The following is an 18,797-nucleotide window of genomic DNA, read 5'->3' as shown; positions in this document are numbered from 1 at the left end:
TTTATTGATGGCTATTTACATATTGATTTAGATGCAAATTTATAATATCACAATAATATACAAACTACTAGCGCCATCTACATCAATATCAGATTTAGCATCAGAAGAGTCCAGGATCCTTCGCCCATTTTTGCACGTGATTACTATCAAGCTAATTTTCCGTGAGTAGCCTTTGAGTAGCTTTATTTTGATGAGACGCCCAATAATTTCCTGCACGAAACTCTCGATTGTGGTAGCTAACAGAGGTAACAAGGATAAAATGTTTTGATTTGATGGTTCTCCAAAATTCCATTGATGGGGTGCTAAATTTGCATTGGTAACATTGACACCCATTCTAATAAAAGTAATTATGTACTTTATAGTACAGAAAAATATGTGTACCTACGTCCACACTGCGAGCCTAGCGTGGTTGCGACGTCGGCCGCGAAATAGGTATCAAATTCAACACCCGATAAACGTGATACGTCGAACCGCTACATGAGGTGGTGTGTCGGTGTGGCCACCGCGAGCGCCCGCCACAGGCTCTAGTCACCGCGCATTCAGTGTGGACCTTCGATATGGTGCTTTATACATTTTTTGTAAATAAATCTATACTAATACTAGATTTCCGCCCGCGGCTTCGCCGGCTTTTGCAAAGGAAAACCCGCATAGTTCCCGTTCCCGTGGGATTTCCGGGATAAAAACTATCCTTTGTGTTAATCCAAGTTACCCTCTATATGTGTGCTAAATTTCATTGTAATCGGTTCAGTAGTTTTTACGTGAAAGAGTAACAAACATCCATACATCCATACTTACAAACTTTCGCCTTTATAATATATATTAGATTATAAAGCTGAAGAGTTTGAACTACTGGTCCAATATGAAAAATTTTTACGGTGTTAGATAGCTCATTTATCGAGGAAGGCTATAGAGTATAGTATATATCATCACGGTAAGACCAACAGGAGCGGAGCAATGCGGGTACAACCGCGGGACTTCTTCATAACTTTTTATGATTGCAGTAAAGGATTTTCCTTCATCAGTAAATAAATATTATGACAATTCAACTATGTAAAAAAGGCATTACCAATAAAACCAGGGGTATGAGTCAAAAGCTACTTATTGTGCCCAAACATCACACAACCGCTTTCAGAGGCAGTTTCAGTTAAAATGCTACGAAGTGTTGGAATAACTTGCCTCCACCCTTACGTAACCTTCGTTGCATTAATAACTTCAAAATTAAAGTTGCTGATTTTATTTTTAAATCCTACCGTAAAACGTAGCATCTCTCTTTTGTGTGTATTTATTTATATGTATGTTTATTAATTTTTATTATATTCGTTACCATACAATTTTCTTTTACTTATATGTATGATATTTATAATGTGTAATATTTGTTTATTTTATGAATATTATTTCCATTCTTCTATTTCGGTCTGTAGCTGTTCTTCAAACAAGGGGGCCACTGAAAATCAGTGCTGTGCCGTTGATGGCACAGCTAAATACTGAGTTGGTCCCTTTTTGCTAAAGGTCTGCCACACTTGTCTCTTTCTCTGTTTTTGTATTTCTTTTCTTTTATTATATCTGTTGTTGGCCTTTGGTAAATAAATTCTTTCTATTCTATTCTATTCATTAAAAATAAAACAAAAATTCATTTGAAAACAATATATTTCGAATAAGTTACAATATAATAAAATAACACTTATAATAAAACAGCGCACTCAGAACTGAAAGAAAATATATCGTTTAATTAAATTTTAATTATTTTAATAAGAATGGAATATGGAATAACATTTGTGAATCATAAAAATCGAAGAAAAATTGTACTTCTGAAATCGTTGTAGGCAGTGTAAAAAGAACTACGTATTAAATTTATACAATATTATTCCTGCAAAAAACTACAAAATAATTTAAGTAAATAAATATAATAAAATTTAAAAACATCAACACAAATGACTAAAGTAAATACTGAACCGTTTTATAATCTACATCTGTACAATTTATTCTGAACTCAATACATAACTCAAAAAAAAACAATCATAAACCAACGCTCGTCAAAAAATAGTAAACTAAATAATTAAAAATCATACATCTTTTTTAATACTAATAATTTTTCCTCTAATATTAAAACAGGCAAAATTTATGCAGTCTACTCGAAGTTATATTTTTTGCAATATAAACTTTTTACTATTTTTAACAAAACAAAAACTAACCTCAAATAAAAAAAAAATCAATCCATTTCGACAAGCTTTCTTTGTTCCTTGCCCTCTTCAAACTATAAAAGAAAAAAATAAAGTACATAATGCTGAAGCTGTTATAGGTACACTTTACATGGCAATACTACGCCATTTATAGTAGAGCCATTTTAATAGGCAACATTTGACAGTTCAACAAAATTCAACAACGTAACCTAGTAACGACGACATAGAATAACATGATATTTCGTTTTGCTTAACTTTTTTCAATTACGATTACATATTTATAATAATAATGACCGATACAAGTAATTTTAAGATTTCATTTTACTGATAAACCATCCTAAACATAATAAACAATTTCTGAATTGAAAAACTGATGTCGCTACAATTTTGTGTCAATAAACCTTTTTTCTTTTTAAATACTAGAGACGTTACTCTAAAAATCGAAATCTGACATCTAGAATCGAATGCATTGATTACTTGTGAATAAAAATCATCATAAATTAATAAAAATTCGATTGACAAATGTTTCAAATCCGTATCGATTAATACATTTTAATCGATGTTTTTAAGCAGGTTACCTCTCTTCGAAGATAAAATTGATAGACGTCAAATGTTGCCTATTAAATTGGCTCGACTATAATTATAAATATTCAGCGTATTCGAGTATTTTACTGCAAAAAAATAATTGCTCCTTGCTATTATAGAGCTGAAGCGTTTGTTTGTTTGATCGCGCTAATCTCAGGAACTATTGTTCCGATTTGAAAAATTCTTTCGGTGTTAGATAGCTCATTTATCTATGAATTACGATCAAACCAACAGGAGAGGAGCACTGCGTGTAAAACCGCGGGGCACAGCTAGTAATTAATAATATTGCTTTTTTCTTTTTTAAAAATTTTTAAGTATCACCTTATTGGTGGTGAAAAGGACGGATTAAGCCAAAAGTTAAGTTGCAAGAGAGATTTCGCGTTTTATATTATGTAGGTACGTGTAATCTAATATTTTACTTAATTTATATTAAACTATCATCTTGCGACGTTTGTTTAAAAAAAAAAGATCGCTAATTTTGGCGGTAAAACCACCAAATGTCAAATAGTTTAAGGCTGGTTGCAGAGCTTGACCGACCGTCAGTGCGTACCGTCGGTCCTGACGATACGCATCAACAATTGTATGACTATGACACTAATGCGCATGACAATACGCGTGCGTATGGTCGGTCTAGCTATGAACGGTTTTATGAATTTCCATACATATGACAAGCGCGACTGACGTACGCACTGATGGTCGGTCAAGCTCTGCAACCAGCCTAATTGAAAATTATTGAAGCCTCATCGAAATAATCGTATAGTCGAATACAAAAAAAAATTAAAACTATAAATGAGAAAAATACATCGTTTCCCGCCCAATTAGAGCTAGCGCGCAAGAGCAACTTTTGTCTCCGCAACTATTTTGTCTCTCCCATCAACTCTATGGGCTAGTAAGAAAGTGCGCGCACGTAGCGACGCAACTCCCCATAGAGTTGATGGGAGAGACAAAATAGTTGCGGAGACAAAAGTTGCTCTTGCGCGCTAGCTCTTAGCCTCATATTGGTATAGATAAAAAGATATTCGAGTTAAAATATAAAATTATAAATAATACAGAGATATAATAATACATAAATAATACAGAGATATAAAATTATAAATAATATATAAAATTCGTACATAGAAATAATTTGAATACAGACTAAAAAAACGAGCATAAATCGTTTTACTAGCTTTGGCATAGACATTTTTAATCTATGGACTGTTTAAATAACTTAAAATGTACTTTTGGTTTACAATAATTTGTACTCAACGTATTTTAAATGAAGTGGTAAGTTATTATAGGCTATGTTTACGACCTGCTGATAAAGTAACTGATACATCGTTTGTTATTTTAACTGACAGATAAGCGATGTTGTGAACATGCCTTTAATTTTTTTTTCTTTTTAACCATAATAAATAAGACATAGTTAGCTCTATAGGCTATGTTTTTTTAAAGGTTTTCTCTCATTTAGACGTTACCACTTCATTCAATGAGGGCCAGCACACACACACACACACAACAAAAGTTAGTATATAAAAAAATGTTGTGTGGTTTTATGAAACCACGGTAAAAGTGAAACTTTTTTCACACTATAGACATTTAAATAAAAATTATCGTATTTGTACGATAATTATCGTACATATCGTGCTTCACGCGACATGCGCTACACAGACCAAAAAGTTTGAGACGATGTAATAAAAGTTTCACTTTAAAAACACTATTAACACAAAGGTAACCACTTGTTCAAACGTTTTTGACCGTTTGCTTAGGGTCGGCGCACACATTGTTTTTTACAATTATTGTGTAACAATAATGAAACGTTTATTTCGACATTCTTTCCGTGAAAGATGTAAAAAGGTCACCGCTCATTTAAAATACTCCTTCTAATAGGGTTACATAATATATATTTTAATTTTTAATGTTTTTATTAAAATACCGAGAAGCTAATTTTAATTAACTCTAGCTAATTTTTAATGATCGTTAAATTCAACTGTTTACGTCGTATAGAGATACTTCTAAAACACAAAAAAAAGTATTTACCACCCGTAAATTTATAAATTATTTCTATGTGTATATGTCAAAAAATCCTTCAAATTTTAGTGTCAGTTGACCCCAAAAGTCACCCTAAATATTCAAACTTTTGTATTCACCGACCCTGAATGACAAAAAAAATACAAATTCATGTGTGAGTCGACCCTAAAGCGTACGTATATCAAATTTGTGTGCACTGGTCCTAAGTGGTAAAATCATTCACTCAATGTGCGCCGACCCTAAACTGTGACATCATTCATTTCTGACCGGACGACATCTTTCGCTCAGGCTCGGACACTTTATCGTACGGTCTCTCCTCACAGTCGACCATAACTGATTGTCTCACCTCTTTCTTATCCACCTATAATAAATAATCATGAAAAACATTAAAAAGTTAGTACATATTTTAAAATATTTCCTCTTTTGACGTGTTTTTAAAATAAAGAGCTTCTTGGAATTATTTAGCGGTAGAGAATGAGAAAAAAAAGAGTGTGTGTACTTATGTACACGCGTTAGAAGTTATACTTCTTTGGCGTATGGAAAAAAATACTAGAATATACAACTTGAACATACAGTTATCAATTTTCATACCACCTAGAACTAACTTCATGCTGTTAAATTTAGGTGTCGGTGTGCGCGCGCATCGTAAAAATTCACTCTCATTTTTCTCCATCGCGCCCAAAGAAGGATAACTTCAATAATTCAACACAATAAAAGTAAATGGGCGTTTTTCCATTACCCGGCACGGCACCGGCACCGGCGCCGGCGCCGTGCCGTTGCCGGGGAAGCAAAAATGTATGAAAATGTATGGCTCGCTTTTTCACTTACCGGCGCCGGCGCCGGCACGGCATTGAGTCCTGCCGGCGCCGTCGCCGTCGCCGGGGTAGCAAGCTTCCCACTTGTGCCGGCCGGCAAAATTGCATATGTATTGCATATTTATATGAATTGTCATATCAGTACTGTACCACTCACCGGGCGTAAACCGGCATCGACACCGGCGCAATGGAAAAACGAAGTCCCGGTGCCGGTACCAGTCCCCGACCATGCCGTTGCCGTGCCGGAGCCGGGCCGGGTAATGGAAAAACGCCCAATAAATGAACTAAATAGCGAATGTTTTTTAAATTAAATAATTAATTTATTTAATTTTATTTACACTTTATTGTGCTGGCATACAAATAAATCCTTAAAATTCAAACTTATAACTAGTCCAGCACAGAAGGCGGCCTTATCACTTATGAGTATGGAGTTAATTTAGGATTTAAAAAATGTGTGCAAAAGTGAAACTTTTTTATGACCTTATTTTTCAAAAAATAATTTACTATATTATGCAAATTTACAGAAATACGTCGGTCGAATCACGCGTGGGATAAGAAAAAGATGGCGCGTTACGGAAAAATGTTATATTAATTTTTTTCCAACCCCGATAAAGAAGTTTCACTTCAACAAGTTAGATGCAGTATGGAGGTAATTTCACTTAGTTTGGGACCCATTGTCGTACATTAATTGTAAAACATAAAATGGACAAATAAATTTATTTCATTTTCAATTTATGAACGAATGATTTAAATAGTTCTACAAACCTCCGGCTCGCCAATGAGCGTATTTGTGAACAATTGAACGAAAGAACGAATGATTTACTCGCAATTGTCTACAAACCTCCGGCTCGCCAATGAGCGTGTTTGTGAACAATTGAACGAAAGAACGAATGATTTACTCGCAATTGTCTACAAACCTCCGGCTCGCCAATGAGCGTGTTTGTGAACAATTGAACGAAAGAACGAATGATTTACTCGCAATTGTCTACAAACCTCCGGCTCGCCAATGAGCGTGTTTGTGAACAATTGAACGAAAGAACGAATGATTTACTCGCAATTGTCTACAAACCTCCGGCTCGCCAATGAGCGTGTTGGCAAGGTACGGCGCCCGCAGCACGGCGCGCCAGTACAGCTTCTCCACGGGCCGGTTGACGCACCAGCCGGCCACGCGCACGTTCCGCGAGCGCCAGTACTCCACCTCGCGGCTGAAAAACATCGATTTTATTTGTCGATTATATGTTGCAGACTGAAAATCAGCGCTGTTCGAGCGTTAGCCCACAGCATGGCTGAGCCTCTTCCGATTGCCTAATATCTATGTACTTAAGCTATTGCATAGCTTCTATCGCGGGCCTTGAGCGCGGGGACCGAATCGAGAAATTCCGTAACGAAAAAACCTCACGCTCCCCACTCCGACGGGCGGAGGTGTGGCTTGAAGGCATAGCATGCAATAGCTTTACCGCGGCAGTACCCGAGTGACACATGTCTTTTTGATTTTGACTTGTCGATTTTATGTTGCAGACTGAAAATCAGCGCTGTTCGAGCGTTAGCCCACAGCATGGCTGAGCCTCTTCCGATTGCCTAGTTACTAATATGTGTGCTTTTTAAGTTACGGTAGTCTATGTTGGCAATAAAGCCTGTTTTCTTTCTTTCTTCTTTCTATTTATCCGCACATTTTCATATACATGTATAAGCTAAGTTTTCCGACATCAACTAAGTTAACATATAATAGAAAAGTGTCTATTCGCTTCTCCACGGGCCGGTTGACGCACCAGCCGGCCACGCGCACGTTCCGCGAGCGCCAGTACTCCACCTCGCGGCTAAACATCGATTTTATTTTGACTTGTCGATTTTATGTTGTAGACTGAACTGCGCTGTTCGAAAGTTAGCCCACAGCATGGCTGAGTCTCTTCCGATTGCCAACATATTGATTCGCGCTTAGAGCTAACGCGCAAGAGCAACTTTTGTCTCCGCAACTATTTTGTCTCTCCCATCAACTCTATGGGGAGTTGCGTCGCTACGTGCGCGCACTTTCTTACTAGCCCATAGAGTTGATGGGAGAGACAAAATAGTTGCGGAGACAAAAGTTGCTCTTGCGCGCTAGCTCTAAACGCGAAGGGACTTGTAGTTTTGCATACACTTGTTGGTGAAAAGAGTTTGTATAAACAAATGTGTATGTCAAATACCTATGTGTCATCTTATAATTTCTCTCTTCCGTCTTTACCCTTCGTACTACGCGCATCGTCTAATAAAGAATCTTAAGTTTATTTAACAATCTTTGCTTTTTCCTGCCCAAAACCCATCAGGTTATGGGCCCAGGACGTTATCTTTGCTCTGTATATAATTATTTTTGAGTTTTGGCAGAATAAAAGTAATTTTATAAATAAACTAAAACGCCCGTCCATACATGTAAAAATGGCGACATCGACATCGGTTTCGACTTTAACTCCTGTGGAGAAGTTGAGCGGCATAGAAAACTACAGTAATTGGAAGTTCCAACTGAAAATGCTACTCATTCACGAGGACTTATGGGACGTCGTTTCGGAAGATAAAACTGAAGATGTCAAAGATGCGGCTCATATGAAGAGATCTCAGAAAGCTCTTGCTAAGATCTGTTTGTCAGTAAAGCCCTCGGTGTTTACGCATGTAAGGAACGCAGAGACGGCGCGGGATGCATGGATTAATTTGCAAAAGGCGTACGAAGACAAGGGGTTGTCAAGGAGACTGAGTTTGCTTCGTCTTTTGTTTGCAACAAAATTATGCGAATGTGAAAGCATGGAAGCTTACGTTGCGAAGATTAGCGACCTAAGTCAACAGCTGAACGATATTGGTTCACCTCTGGAAGACGATTTCGTTGCAGTTCTCTTACTGAGTGGCTTGTCGCAAGACTTTGATCCACTCATAATGGCACTTGAAAATTCTAATATCAAGTTGTCGAGTGAAGTGGTCAAAGCGAAGCTCATGCAGGAGAAGCATCGACGTGATGAAAAAGGTGACACGAGTTCAACAGCGTTGGTGGCGGCACGTAAGAAAATCAAATGCTTTAAGTGCAAGAAGCTTGGTCACTTCTCGAGGAACTGTAAATCTGTGAAACCAGTTAAGGCGGAGAGCTCAACAAACCAGTTACTATTGACAGCATTATCAGCTTGTGTGCAGAATGATATATGGTTAATAGACTCTGGTGCGAGTAGTCATATGTGTCATGACAGGAATATACTAAATAACTTTGTTCCTGGTTATGTGTCTGAAGTCAAGGTGGCTAATGGTGAAAAACTATTTACTGCTGGTCGTGGTGATGTAAAAGTAAATTTGAAATTAGGCATCAAAACAATCAGTGAAGTTTATCATGTACCGAATTTAGCTACAAACTTGTTGTCAGTTAGTGCGTTAACTAGGAAGGGTTTTAGAGTTATTTTTAATGAAAAATGTTGTAATATATTCTATGGTAAAAAGCTAGCAGCTACAGCTGTACATAAAAATGGTGTTTATCAATTAGAAACTGCAGAATCTGTTAGAGAGCGTGATCTGTGTGTGGTAGGATGTGGTGGCTGTTCTATGTTTTCAGGGAATAGTGTAGAATCTGCGACTACCAAGGTAAATACAGAAGCTCAAGATTTAGTGCAGAAGAAAGCATCTGAGAGCTGTAAGAAAGAAACTGAGCTGAGTTTCCAGGCGGCTGCTAACTCTGTTACGCAGGAGACATGGCACAGGAGACTAGGACATCTCAATATGAGGAGTATGCATTTGTTAATGAAAGGTATGGCTAGTGGTATTACTTATGATAAATCACAGTTCAGTCAATGTGAAGCTTGTGTTAAGGGGAAGCTTAGCAAATTACCTTTTCCTAAGAAGGCACAAAGTAGGTCAAATGAACTGTTAGGTGTTGTACACAGTGATTTATGCGGGCCTATGCCAGTGAAATCTTTCGGTGGTGCTAGTTACTTCCTCACGTTTATTGATGATTGTAATAGGAAAACATGGATTTATTTTCTGAAAAATAAGAGTGAAGTTTTCGACAACTTCAAACATTTCAAGGCAATGGTGGAGAACCAAACCAATAGAAAAATAAAATTGTTGAGGACGGATAATGGAGGCGAATATGTCAATTCTATATTCCAGGAATATTTGAAGGATAACGGCATCATTCACCAGACTACCATACCGCACTCGCCTCAGCAGAACGGTGTTGCTGAGCGGGCCAACAGGACAATCGTCGAGAAGGCTCGTAGCATGTTACGAGACGCAGGCTTAGATGGGCAGTTCTGGGCAGAAGCGGTCAATACCGCTGTTTATTTGAAGAACCGGTCCCCTACAAAAGCAGTCTACGGTAGCACGCCAGAGGAAAAATGGACTAATGAGAAGGTGAATCTTAGCCATTTACGTATATTTGGTTGTGTGGTTTATGCCTTGACACAGAATCGTAAGAAATTAGATTCAAAATGTAAACCTTACATTTTTGTAGGATATTGTGAAAATAGTAAGGGTTATAGATTGATTGATCCAGAGAATCTCAGCAAAATTATTAAATCAAGGGATGTTGCTTTCTTTGAAAACAAATTCTATACAAAAAACACTGAAAAATGTGAAAATGGTGATTTTTTCATGATGATAAATAATTTACAGACTGAGAATTTAAACTCAAATGATTCTCATGTTGAAGTGGCACAGTCTGAAAATTCACTATCACCAGAAAAAGGGGAAGAAAATGAGATTGTAACTAATCCCAGAAGACAGTGTATTTTTGAGTTAGATGACTCTGACAGCAGTAGTTCTGTTGATCCTTCCGATGTCACTTACATTCCAGGTGAATCGACACTTGAAGATGCGATGGATACATCGGAATATGACAGTGCGTGTACTGCAATGCTGACCTGCATTGGAGATGAACCAGAGACAGTTCAAGAAGCTCTAGGAGGGGCTGAAGCTGTTCACTGGAAGAAAGCAATGGCTGATGAGTATCAATCATTTATTAAAAATAAATGTTGGACATTAACTGATCCACCTAAAGATCAAAAACCGATTAAGTGCAAGTGGGTTTTTAAGAAAAAGAAAGATCTTGATGGAAATCTAAAGCAGTATAAAGCCAGATTGGTAGCTAAAGGTTTTACACAGCGCTATGGAATTGATTACGAGGAAACTTTTTCTCCAGTGGTTCGATATTCCACTATTCGCATATTATTGGCTTTAGCAGCTGAAAAGCAGATGGATATCGATCATTTGGATGTAAGAACTGCTTTTCTAAATGGAGATTTGCAAGAAAAAGTTTTCATGGAACAACCGGAAGGTTATAAAGTAAAAGGCTGTGAGCATAAAGTATATAAATTGCATAAAGCAATTTATGGCCTAAAGCAAGCTTCGAAGTCTTGGTATGAAAAGATAAACCATGTGTTGGTTACAAAACTTTGTTTCAGAAGACTGTCCTCAGAGCCCTGCGTGTATTTTAAATCAAATGGTGAAGAATTAGTCATCATTGGGTTGTATGTGGACGATATATTATTATTTTCAACCAGAAATTCACAAATGAAAGTTGAAATAAAGAAGAAACTCATGCAAGAATTCGAAATGAAGGATTTAGGGCCAGCCAGCCATATACTTGGTATGCGCATCACAAGAAACCAAGATAATATCTATCTTGATCAGTCTAGTTACATAAAGAATGTTTTAGACCGTTTTCATATGACTGACTGTAAGCCAGCTCAAACTCCAATGGAATCGGGATTGAAACTTGTAAAGGCTGATAAAAAGGAGGAGAATTTGGAATATAGAAATTTAATTGGTTGTTTAAATTATATTTCAGTTAGCTCCAGGCCAGACATCGCGCACGCGGTAAGCATGCTGAGCCAGTATAATGATTGTTATGATCAGCGTCATTGGAAGGCCGCGAAACGCGTACTACGGTATTTAAAGGGTACTGTAAACTACAAACTTGTTTTTAGTAGAAGTGGTCTAGACATCAATGGGTATATTGATGCTGACTGGGCTTCGTGTGAGGTCGATCGTAGGTCGTACACTGGGTTTGTGTTTCAAATTGGGAAATGTTCTGTATCGTGGGAAAGTAGAAAACAGCGAACAGTCGCTCTTTCTAGCACAGAAGCAGAATATATGGCTCTATCAGATTCTTGTAAAGAAGCGTTATTCATAAGAACTCTGTTGTATGAATTGTTAGGTAGGCATTGTTCTGTTACGATTTTTAATGATAACCAATCAGCACAAAAATTGTGTAAGAATCCTATGTATCATGCTCGTACGAAACATATAGATGTGCGGCATCATTTTATAAGAGAAGTTGTAAAAGATAATATTGTTAATTTGAATTATTTGTGTACTTCTGAAATGACTGCCGATATTTTAACAAAACCACTTACTAAAGAAAAGCATTATAAGTTTGTAACGTGTTTAGGTTTACAATAAATTTGTTAAATTCTTAAATTGTAAAAACTAAACTTGTTTAATGTTGTACAATAATTATGTACCTACACATTTGTTTAAGGGCCAGTGTTGGTGAAAAGAGTTTGTATAAACAAATGTGTATGTCAAATACCTATGTGTCATCTTATAATTTCTCTCTTCCGTCTTTACCCTTCGTACTACGCGCATCGTCTAATAAAGAATCTTAAGTTTATTTAACAATCTTTGCTTTTTCCTGCCCAAAACCCATCAACACTGATCACGTAAACATACTTTAACAATAAAATTAGGTCAAAAAAAAAAATTTCTAAATTTTTCCTGAAAATCCATGTTTTCTTCTCTAGCTTCACGCAGCCGGCATATGCCGCTTCTCTAATGTGAGCATTTTGTCTATGAAAACAATCTTAAACGATAGCTCACGTGGTGGCAAAGTTGGGCGGTCTTGTTATGGGTTTACACATAGAGTTTTAAGAATGCATCTATTTGAAAAAATGCGTCTGGAATTTTATAAGTATTTTTTACGTACTCAGCGTATGCAAAACTATAACCTCCTTTGAGCTTAGTATACCAACAGTGGGACACTCTGTATAGCGCATGTAGGGACACACATGTACAATTCGCTGATCGAGCTTTTTGTATATGTGTGCGTCCACATTGTTTCCCCGACGCTTTTTAGATTTATTAGAATTTAAAGTCAGTAGTGCATAACGGCTAGCATAAATAACACTTATGTATTGTGAAGAGTAATAAAGCAGTTGAAGGAAAGGTTTTATTATTTGGGGCAACCTACGGGGGCAAAGGCACTACTCAATAGCGCACAACACTCACGGGCTGACAATGTCCTTGTGCAAGAGCACCGCGCTGACGGAGCACCAGCGCGCGGCCGACCGCCACAGCGCACCGTGCACACAGTCTGCTGCACGAGACAACGCTTGAAGCGCTAGGCGGTCGCCGAACCTGCTCGTGGAACAGATTCTTATATATAACTGAATTTATATTTTTTGGTTTTTATGGCATTCAAATGCTTTATAAATATAAATTTATAAAGAATAGAAAAAAAAAAAGTGATAACTGCGTTAAAAACAACCGACTTCAAACTTGCACTTGCAAAATTTACAAATACCTACAGACAAAAATGCTCATAAAATAAAAACTACTGGGCCTATCCGAATAAAATTTTTATGGGACCAATTCGACACCATCCCGCATCCAACAAAAAAATAATCACGTAAATCGGTTCAGAAACCTCGGAGTAATCGGTGTACATACATAAAAAAAAAATATATATACCGGCCGAATTGATAACCTCCTCCTTTTTTTTGAAGTCGGTTAATAAAAAAATTGGTTGTCTGCATTGAGATATACATAATTATGGAGACGACACCGCCTACATCACTTATGTTCCGCTCAACATACGCCATATGGCGTAACTGCACGCTCGTTTTTTATTTGTTTTAAAGTGAAACGCATCAAATATGCCTTCGTGTGTGTTACGATATTGCACAAATAATACGGAAAAGTGCAAAGGAATTACTTTCATCGGTAAGTACCTAACTAGATAATAATTTTTAAAACTTAGTTAGAGCAAAAAAATGGTGTACAGATTTTGTTCGTGGTGTCTCCTCCATACGAAGTAATATTATCTCAATGGTTGTCTGTAAAGTCGGGTTACTGACGATAGTTGAGCGTGACAACGTCCGATTGTGCTTCTTTGTCGCTCGTTCCGCGCTCTCGCTCGCACTTCAAGCCTTACATCGAACGCCTCAGAGCGAGGTAACGCCGCATGAGACATGTTTTTTCGTGCGTGCAGCCGGCTCTATCGAATTGTAAGACGTTGTCACGTCAAAAATGTGTGTGCGTGTATTAGTGCACACACGTAAGAAGTGAAACTTCTTTATGACCTTATTTTCTAAAAAATAATTTACTATATTCAACTTCACAGAAATACGTCGAAACACGCGTGGTAGGGATAAGAAAAAGATGGCGCGTAACGGAAACATGTCACGCGTAACGAAAAAAATGTTACACAAATTTTTTTTCCAACCCCGATAAAGAAGTTTCACTTCAAAAATAAATATCTGAAATAAAATATTATAGTAAGCTTGTGATAGATGTGCACTGGGCAACGGTCGGCGAACGAATGGTCTGATTCGTATTTTCTTTTTTTTTGTTGTTAATCTATCGATATTAGCCAGAAGGGCTTCTACATTTTAACGCGGACGCGAGACCCGAGTGGTGGTTGAATGAAAGTAAAAAAATGCAGAGAATTTTTTTTTCAACTATATGTATATCTTGTATTATTAAAGCTACTTGTTTTTCTCAGAAATTAATTTACTAGAAATACATATATTTCCTTTCTAATTATAATACAAACTTACCTAGGATTAGTAGGTCCATTCTCTGCGTCGTAATTCAAATAGGCGAAGCAGTGCGGACGGTAGCTCATGGCGCCAACAATGTTAGGATCTCGCTTGCGAATCTGAAAATTAGGCACAATTCATGAAAATAAAGTAAAATCTTCTATTATATAAATAAACTAGCTGTGCCGCGCGGTTTCACCCGCGTGGCTCCGCTCCTGTTGGTCTTAACTCTTAGCGTGATAATATTATATAGCTTATATTACTCGTGGATAAAGAATTTTTAAAATCGGTCCAGTACTTTATGAGCCTATTCATTACAATCATACAAACAAACAAAGTTTTCCTCTTTATAATATTAGTGTAGAAAAGAGCGTGTGAGCCGAGCACACGTGTCAGAAGTGAAATGAATGAAGAACGAAAAATTTTTTATTGTACACAAAGTACAGAATTACAAAATAAGAGCGATACAAGTTATAATATTGTATGAAAATTATATGGAAAGACTCAAAGATACCAAAATCATCGCCTTACTCCATGACGTGACGGTATTGCCATGACGCGACTTTGAAATCTTACTCTCAACGCGCCTAAAGAAGTTTCAAGTAATATTCAAATATAAAATAATATTTATATTCTTTAAGATCTAAATAATATTATAAATGGCTCCTAGGAAAAAATGTCAGATACCTTTTTATAGATAGGTGATATAATAGATTTTTATTGTTGCCCGCAGCTTCGCCTGCGTGGAAAAGGTAAATAAACATGATACAAATTTTCATCCCCTATTTTATCCCCTTGGGGGTAGATTTGATCAAAATTTCCTAAGGGGACGCCTCCGTCCTAACATCTACCTGCATGCCAAATTTCAGCCCGATACGTCCAGTGGTTTGGGCTGTGCGTTGATAGATCACTATATCAGTCACCTTTGAGTTTTATTTACATAGATTTTATGTTCTACAAAGGTTCAGGTGATTTTATGATAGAACTCACCGTTGCGACCGCCTCCTTGGTACAGTGGTTGACGCATGAGCGGAGTACCAAGGGGTCCTGGGTTCGATTTCCAGTGGAGACGAAAAAAAAGTCTCAGTCTGGCAGGACACAGAAGGCTGATCTAGGTGATTTCTTATTTCTTAAGAAAATCCTTTCCTATTATTAATTTATATATTTTATGTATTCTATCTTCTATAATCTATATTATTATTTTATTTATTATATCAGCCACCCGCGTAACATGTACGTTTCTTCTTTATCTCTTACCTTGGGCAGTCTGGAAGAGATCGCTAGTAAGCGATAAGGCCGCCTTATGTACCTACCTTTTGATGTACCTTTGTATAATTGTAAATATTACTTGGTGTGGTATATTAAATTGATAAATAAATAAATAAATAAATCGATCAGTGAAACAGATGTATGAATAATGCATCTGCCCCTTACCACGCTAGGGGAAACGGGTTTTCACTCACACGTTTCGATGAAAATGGCGAAAAACTTTCCTATTTTTTTGACCATTGGGCATTAACTCCGAATACTATGAATGAATGACGATAATATTTTAAATTTAGAACGATTTAACCAAATTTCGACTGGATGGGAACCATTCCCTTATCTACACTAATATTATAAAGAGGAAAACTTTGTTTGTTTGATTGTAACGAATAGGATCATAAACTACTGGACCGATTTTGATGAAATTTGGCACAGATAATCTTTAGACCCTGAGATAGAACATAGGCTACATTTTATTGCGAAATATGTACCACGGGCGAAGCCGGGGCGGACCGCTAGTTACTTATATTATGACTTGTGTGACTCTTTAGCGTTTCTGCCATTTGTCCAATAGCCAACTATATTCAAGGAGGAAAAATTCATGTTTTTAAATAGTCAAAAATAAATACCTGATACAATACATAAGGGTTGAATGACGTCACCACAGCATTCTCATAAAGCACCGGGTTGCCGGAGAACACTCTTAGAATGCCATTCACTACCTGAAAATTATAATAATAATTATGTTACATTAATCACTACATAGTATAAAACAAAGTCGCTTTCTCTGTCCCAATGTCCCTTTGTATGCTTAAATCTTTAAAACTACGCAACGGATTTTGATGCGGTTTTTTTTTTAATAAATAGAGTGATTCAAGAGGAAGGTTTTAGTATATAATTTATTAGGATTTAGACAAAGCGGGCGAAGCCGCGGGCGGTAAGCTAGTCTATACATATAATAAAATCGTAGGAAAGCCAAAACTGTACATACAATATATTTTTTTTAATACTTGTATTGGGGCGTGATTGATCTACAATCAATATCGAAGCCGATCTAAAATCAATATAGTTATACTAGGTTTCCGCCCGCGGCTTCGCCCGCGCTGTCAAAGAAAAACCCGCATAGTTCCCGTTCCCGTGGGATTTCCGGGATAAATCCTATCCTAATTCTACTAATATTATAAATGCGAAAGTAACTCTGTCTGTCTGTTACTCAATCACGCCTAAACTACTGAACCCATTTGCATGAAATTTGGTATGGAGATATTTTGATACCAGAGAAAGGACATAGGCTACCTTTTATTGCGAAATATGTACCACGGGCGAAGCCGGGGCGGACCTCTTATTTAAAATATAACTCATTTAACTCAAAGTATCTCAATGTAAGTTAAGATTTTTGAATTAATATATTGAGAAATGTAATTTACTGCAATGCTGTATGGTTACGAATAAATAAAAAATAAAAGCGTGTGTGTCGAGCACACGTGTCAGAAGTGAAACTGCTTTGGCAAGATTCAAAGATACCAAAATCGTCACCTTACTCCATGACCTGACGTTATTGCAATGACGCGACCCTGAAATTTTACTCTTATCACGGCTAAAGAAGTTTCACCTCAAAAATGAATCACCAGATGTGGTGCTAAGAGCAAAACTCGAGAACGGCTGAACCAATTTCGTTAATTCTTTTTTTATAATATTCCTTGAAGTACGAGGATGGCTCTTATGAAGAGAAAACGTAAAATGTACCACGGGCGAAGCTGGGGCTGACCGTTAGTAAATAAATCTATACTAATATTATAAAGCTGAAGAAATTGTTTGTTTGTTTGAACGCGCTTATCTCAGGAACTACTGGTTCCATTTGAAAAATTCTTTCAGTGTTAGATAGATTAGATATCGAGGAAGGCTATAGGCTATATATCATCACGCTTAGACCAACAGGAACGGAGCAATGCGGGTGAAACCGCGCGGAACAGCTAGTGATTGATAATTACCTGAGCATCCTCCCCTTTGACGTCAATGATCATTTTAACTTTATTTGCCAAAAGATAATCGATTGCATCCTCCAATAAACATAGAGTCACATCTTTGAATTGTTGCCTAAAAAAAAAAAATATTATTTTTCTTTAAATTTCTCCGATGTTATAAATGCTGTATAATATATAATGTAATTTTATAAAATAACAAAACTAAGGCTTGTTACAAGTTCAGTATGCATTGTGATTCATCAGTTCAGTTTTTATTGATGCAAGTCAATATGGAATCAAGATATGTATCTAGAAATGCATTGGTAAAAATATTGACAATACTGTCAGTGTACATGTTCACTATACATTATTATTTATAGGCAAAACACAGAAAATGGAAATGATAATGAAATACTTGAAAAATAATTGCGAAAGGAATCCAAAATTATTATAAAAAAATGTGTGCGTGTACTAGTGTACATACATAAGGAGTGAAACTTCTTTATGACCTTATTTTTCAAAAAATAATTAACTATATGCAACTTTACAGAAATACGTCGAATCACGCGTGGTAGGGATAAGAAAAAGATGGCGCGTAACGGAAAAATGTCACGCGTAACGAAAAATGTTACACTAAATTTTTTTTCCAACCCCGATAAAGAAGTTTCACTTCAAAAATTGTTATTTTTCTTTAAATTTCTCAATGGTTTTAATGTTGTTAATGTTATAAAATAGCAAAAATAAGGCTTGGTACAAGTTCAGTATATATTGTGAATTGTGATTCATCAGTAAACTTTTTATTGATGCAATAAAAACTGTACTGATGAATCAATTTGGAATCAGGATATCTAGAAATCCAATGGTAAAAATATTGACAGTATGTACAGGTTCAATAAATACCGGAAATGGCGGAACACAGGACATGGAAATATACTTGAAAAATAATTGCGAAAGTAATCCAAAATTATTATTAAAAAAAAACACTATATACATATATGCTCACTCACCTATTAGGATGTGTAGCGCCTACATCAATGTTCTTAATGCTATCCCAGTCCATGAACCTCACGTCGGTTATATCAGTGCCCGTGAGCCTCTCAAGCCCTTGGTCGTGTAGGAGCACCAGCTGGCCGTCCTTCGACGTCCTCACGTCCATCTCGATAAAGTTACACTCCATTGCTACACACTGGAATATTTTTTATATTGTAAAAC

The 18,797-nt window shown here is 36.7% G+C and overlaps 1 protein-coding gene across 3 annotated transcripts in view; it reads right to left on the bottom strand.

The window, feature by feature from the left end:
- Positions 1-2,083: 2,083 nt before the first annotated feature.
- Positions 2,084-18,797, bottom strand: part of LOC123702460 (glycerophosphodiester phosphodiesterase 1) — a 23,702-nt gene continuing 6,988 nt past the window's right edge. The window contains exons 5-12 of one of the 3 annotated variants that reach the window (XM_045650212.1): positions 18,593-18,771; positions 17,613-17,718; positions 16,251-16,343; positions 14,374-14,474; positions 12,824-12,952; positions 6,660-6,795; positions 5,122-5,136; positions 2,084-2,254 (exon numbers count right to left, since the gene is read on the bottom strand). In XM_045650212.1, coding sequence (XP_045506168.1) covers positions 2,210-2,254; positions 5,122-5,136; positions 6,660-6,795; positions 12,824-12,952; positions 14,374-14,474; positions 16,251-16,343; positions 17,613-17,718; positions 18,593-18,771 — 804 coding nt within the window. In that variant the 3' untranslated portion in view covers positions 2,084-2,209. Of the gene's footprint in view, positions 2,255-5,121; positions 5,137-6,659; positions 6,796-6,931; positions 7,408-12,823; positions 12,953-14,373; positions 14,475-16,250; positions 16,344-17,612; positions 17,719-18,592; positions 18,772-18,797 lie in introns of those variants that run through there. The other 2 variants (XM_045650213.1, XM_045650214.1) reach the window with 2 other exon arrangements.

Source organism: Colias croceus, chromosome 23 (genome assembly GCF_905220415.1).
Source record: "Colias croceus chromosome 23, ilColCroc2.1".
Lineage (NCBI taxonomy): Eukaryota > Metazoa > Arthropoda > Insecta > Lepidoptera > Pieridae > Colias > Colias croceus.
Note: the sequence above shows the minus strand (reverse complement) of the source record. Positions and strands in the feature narration are given on the sequence as shown.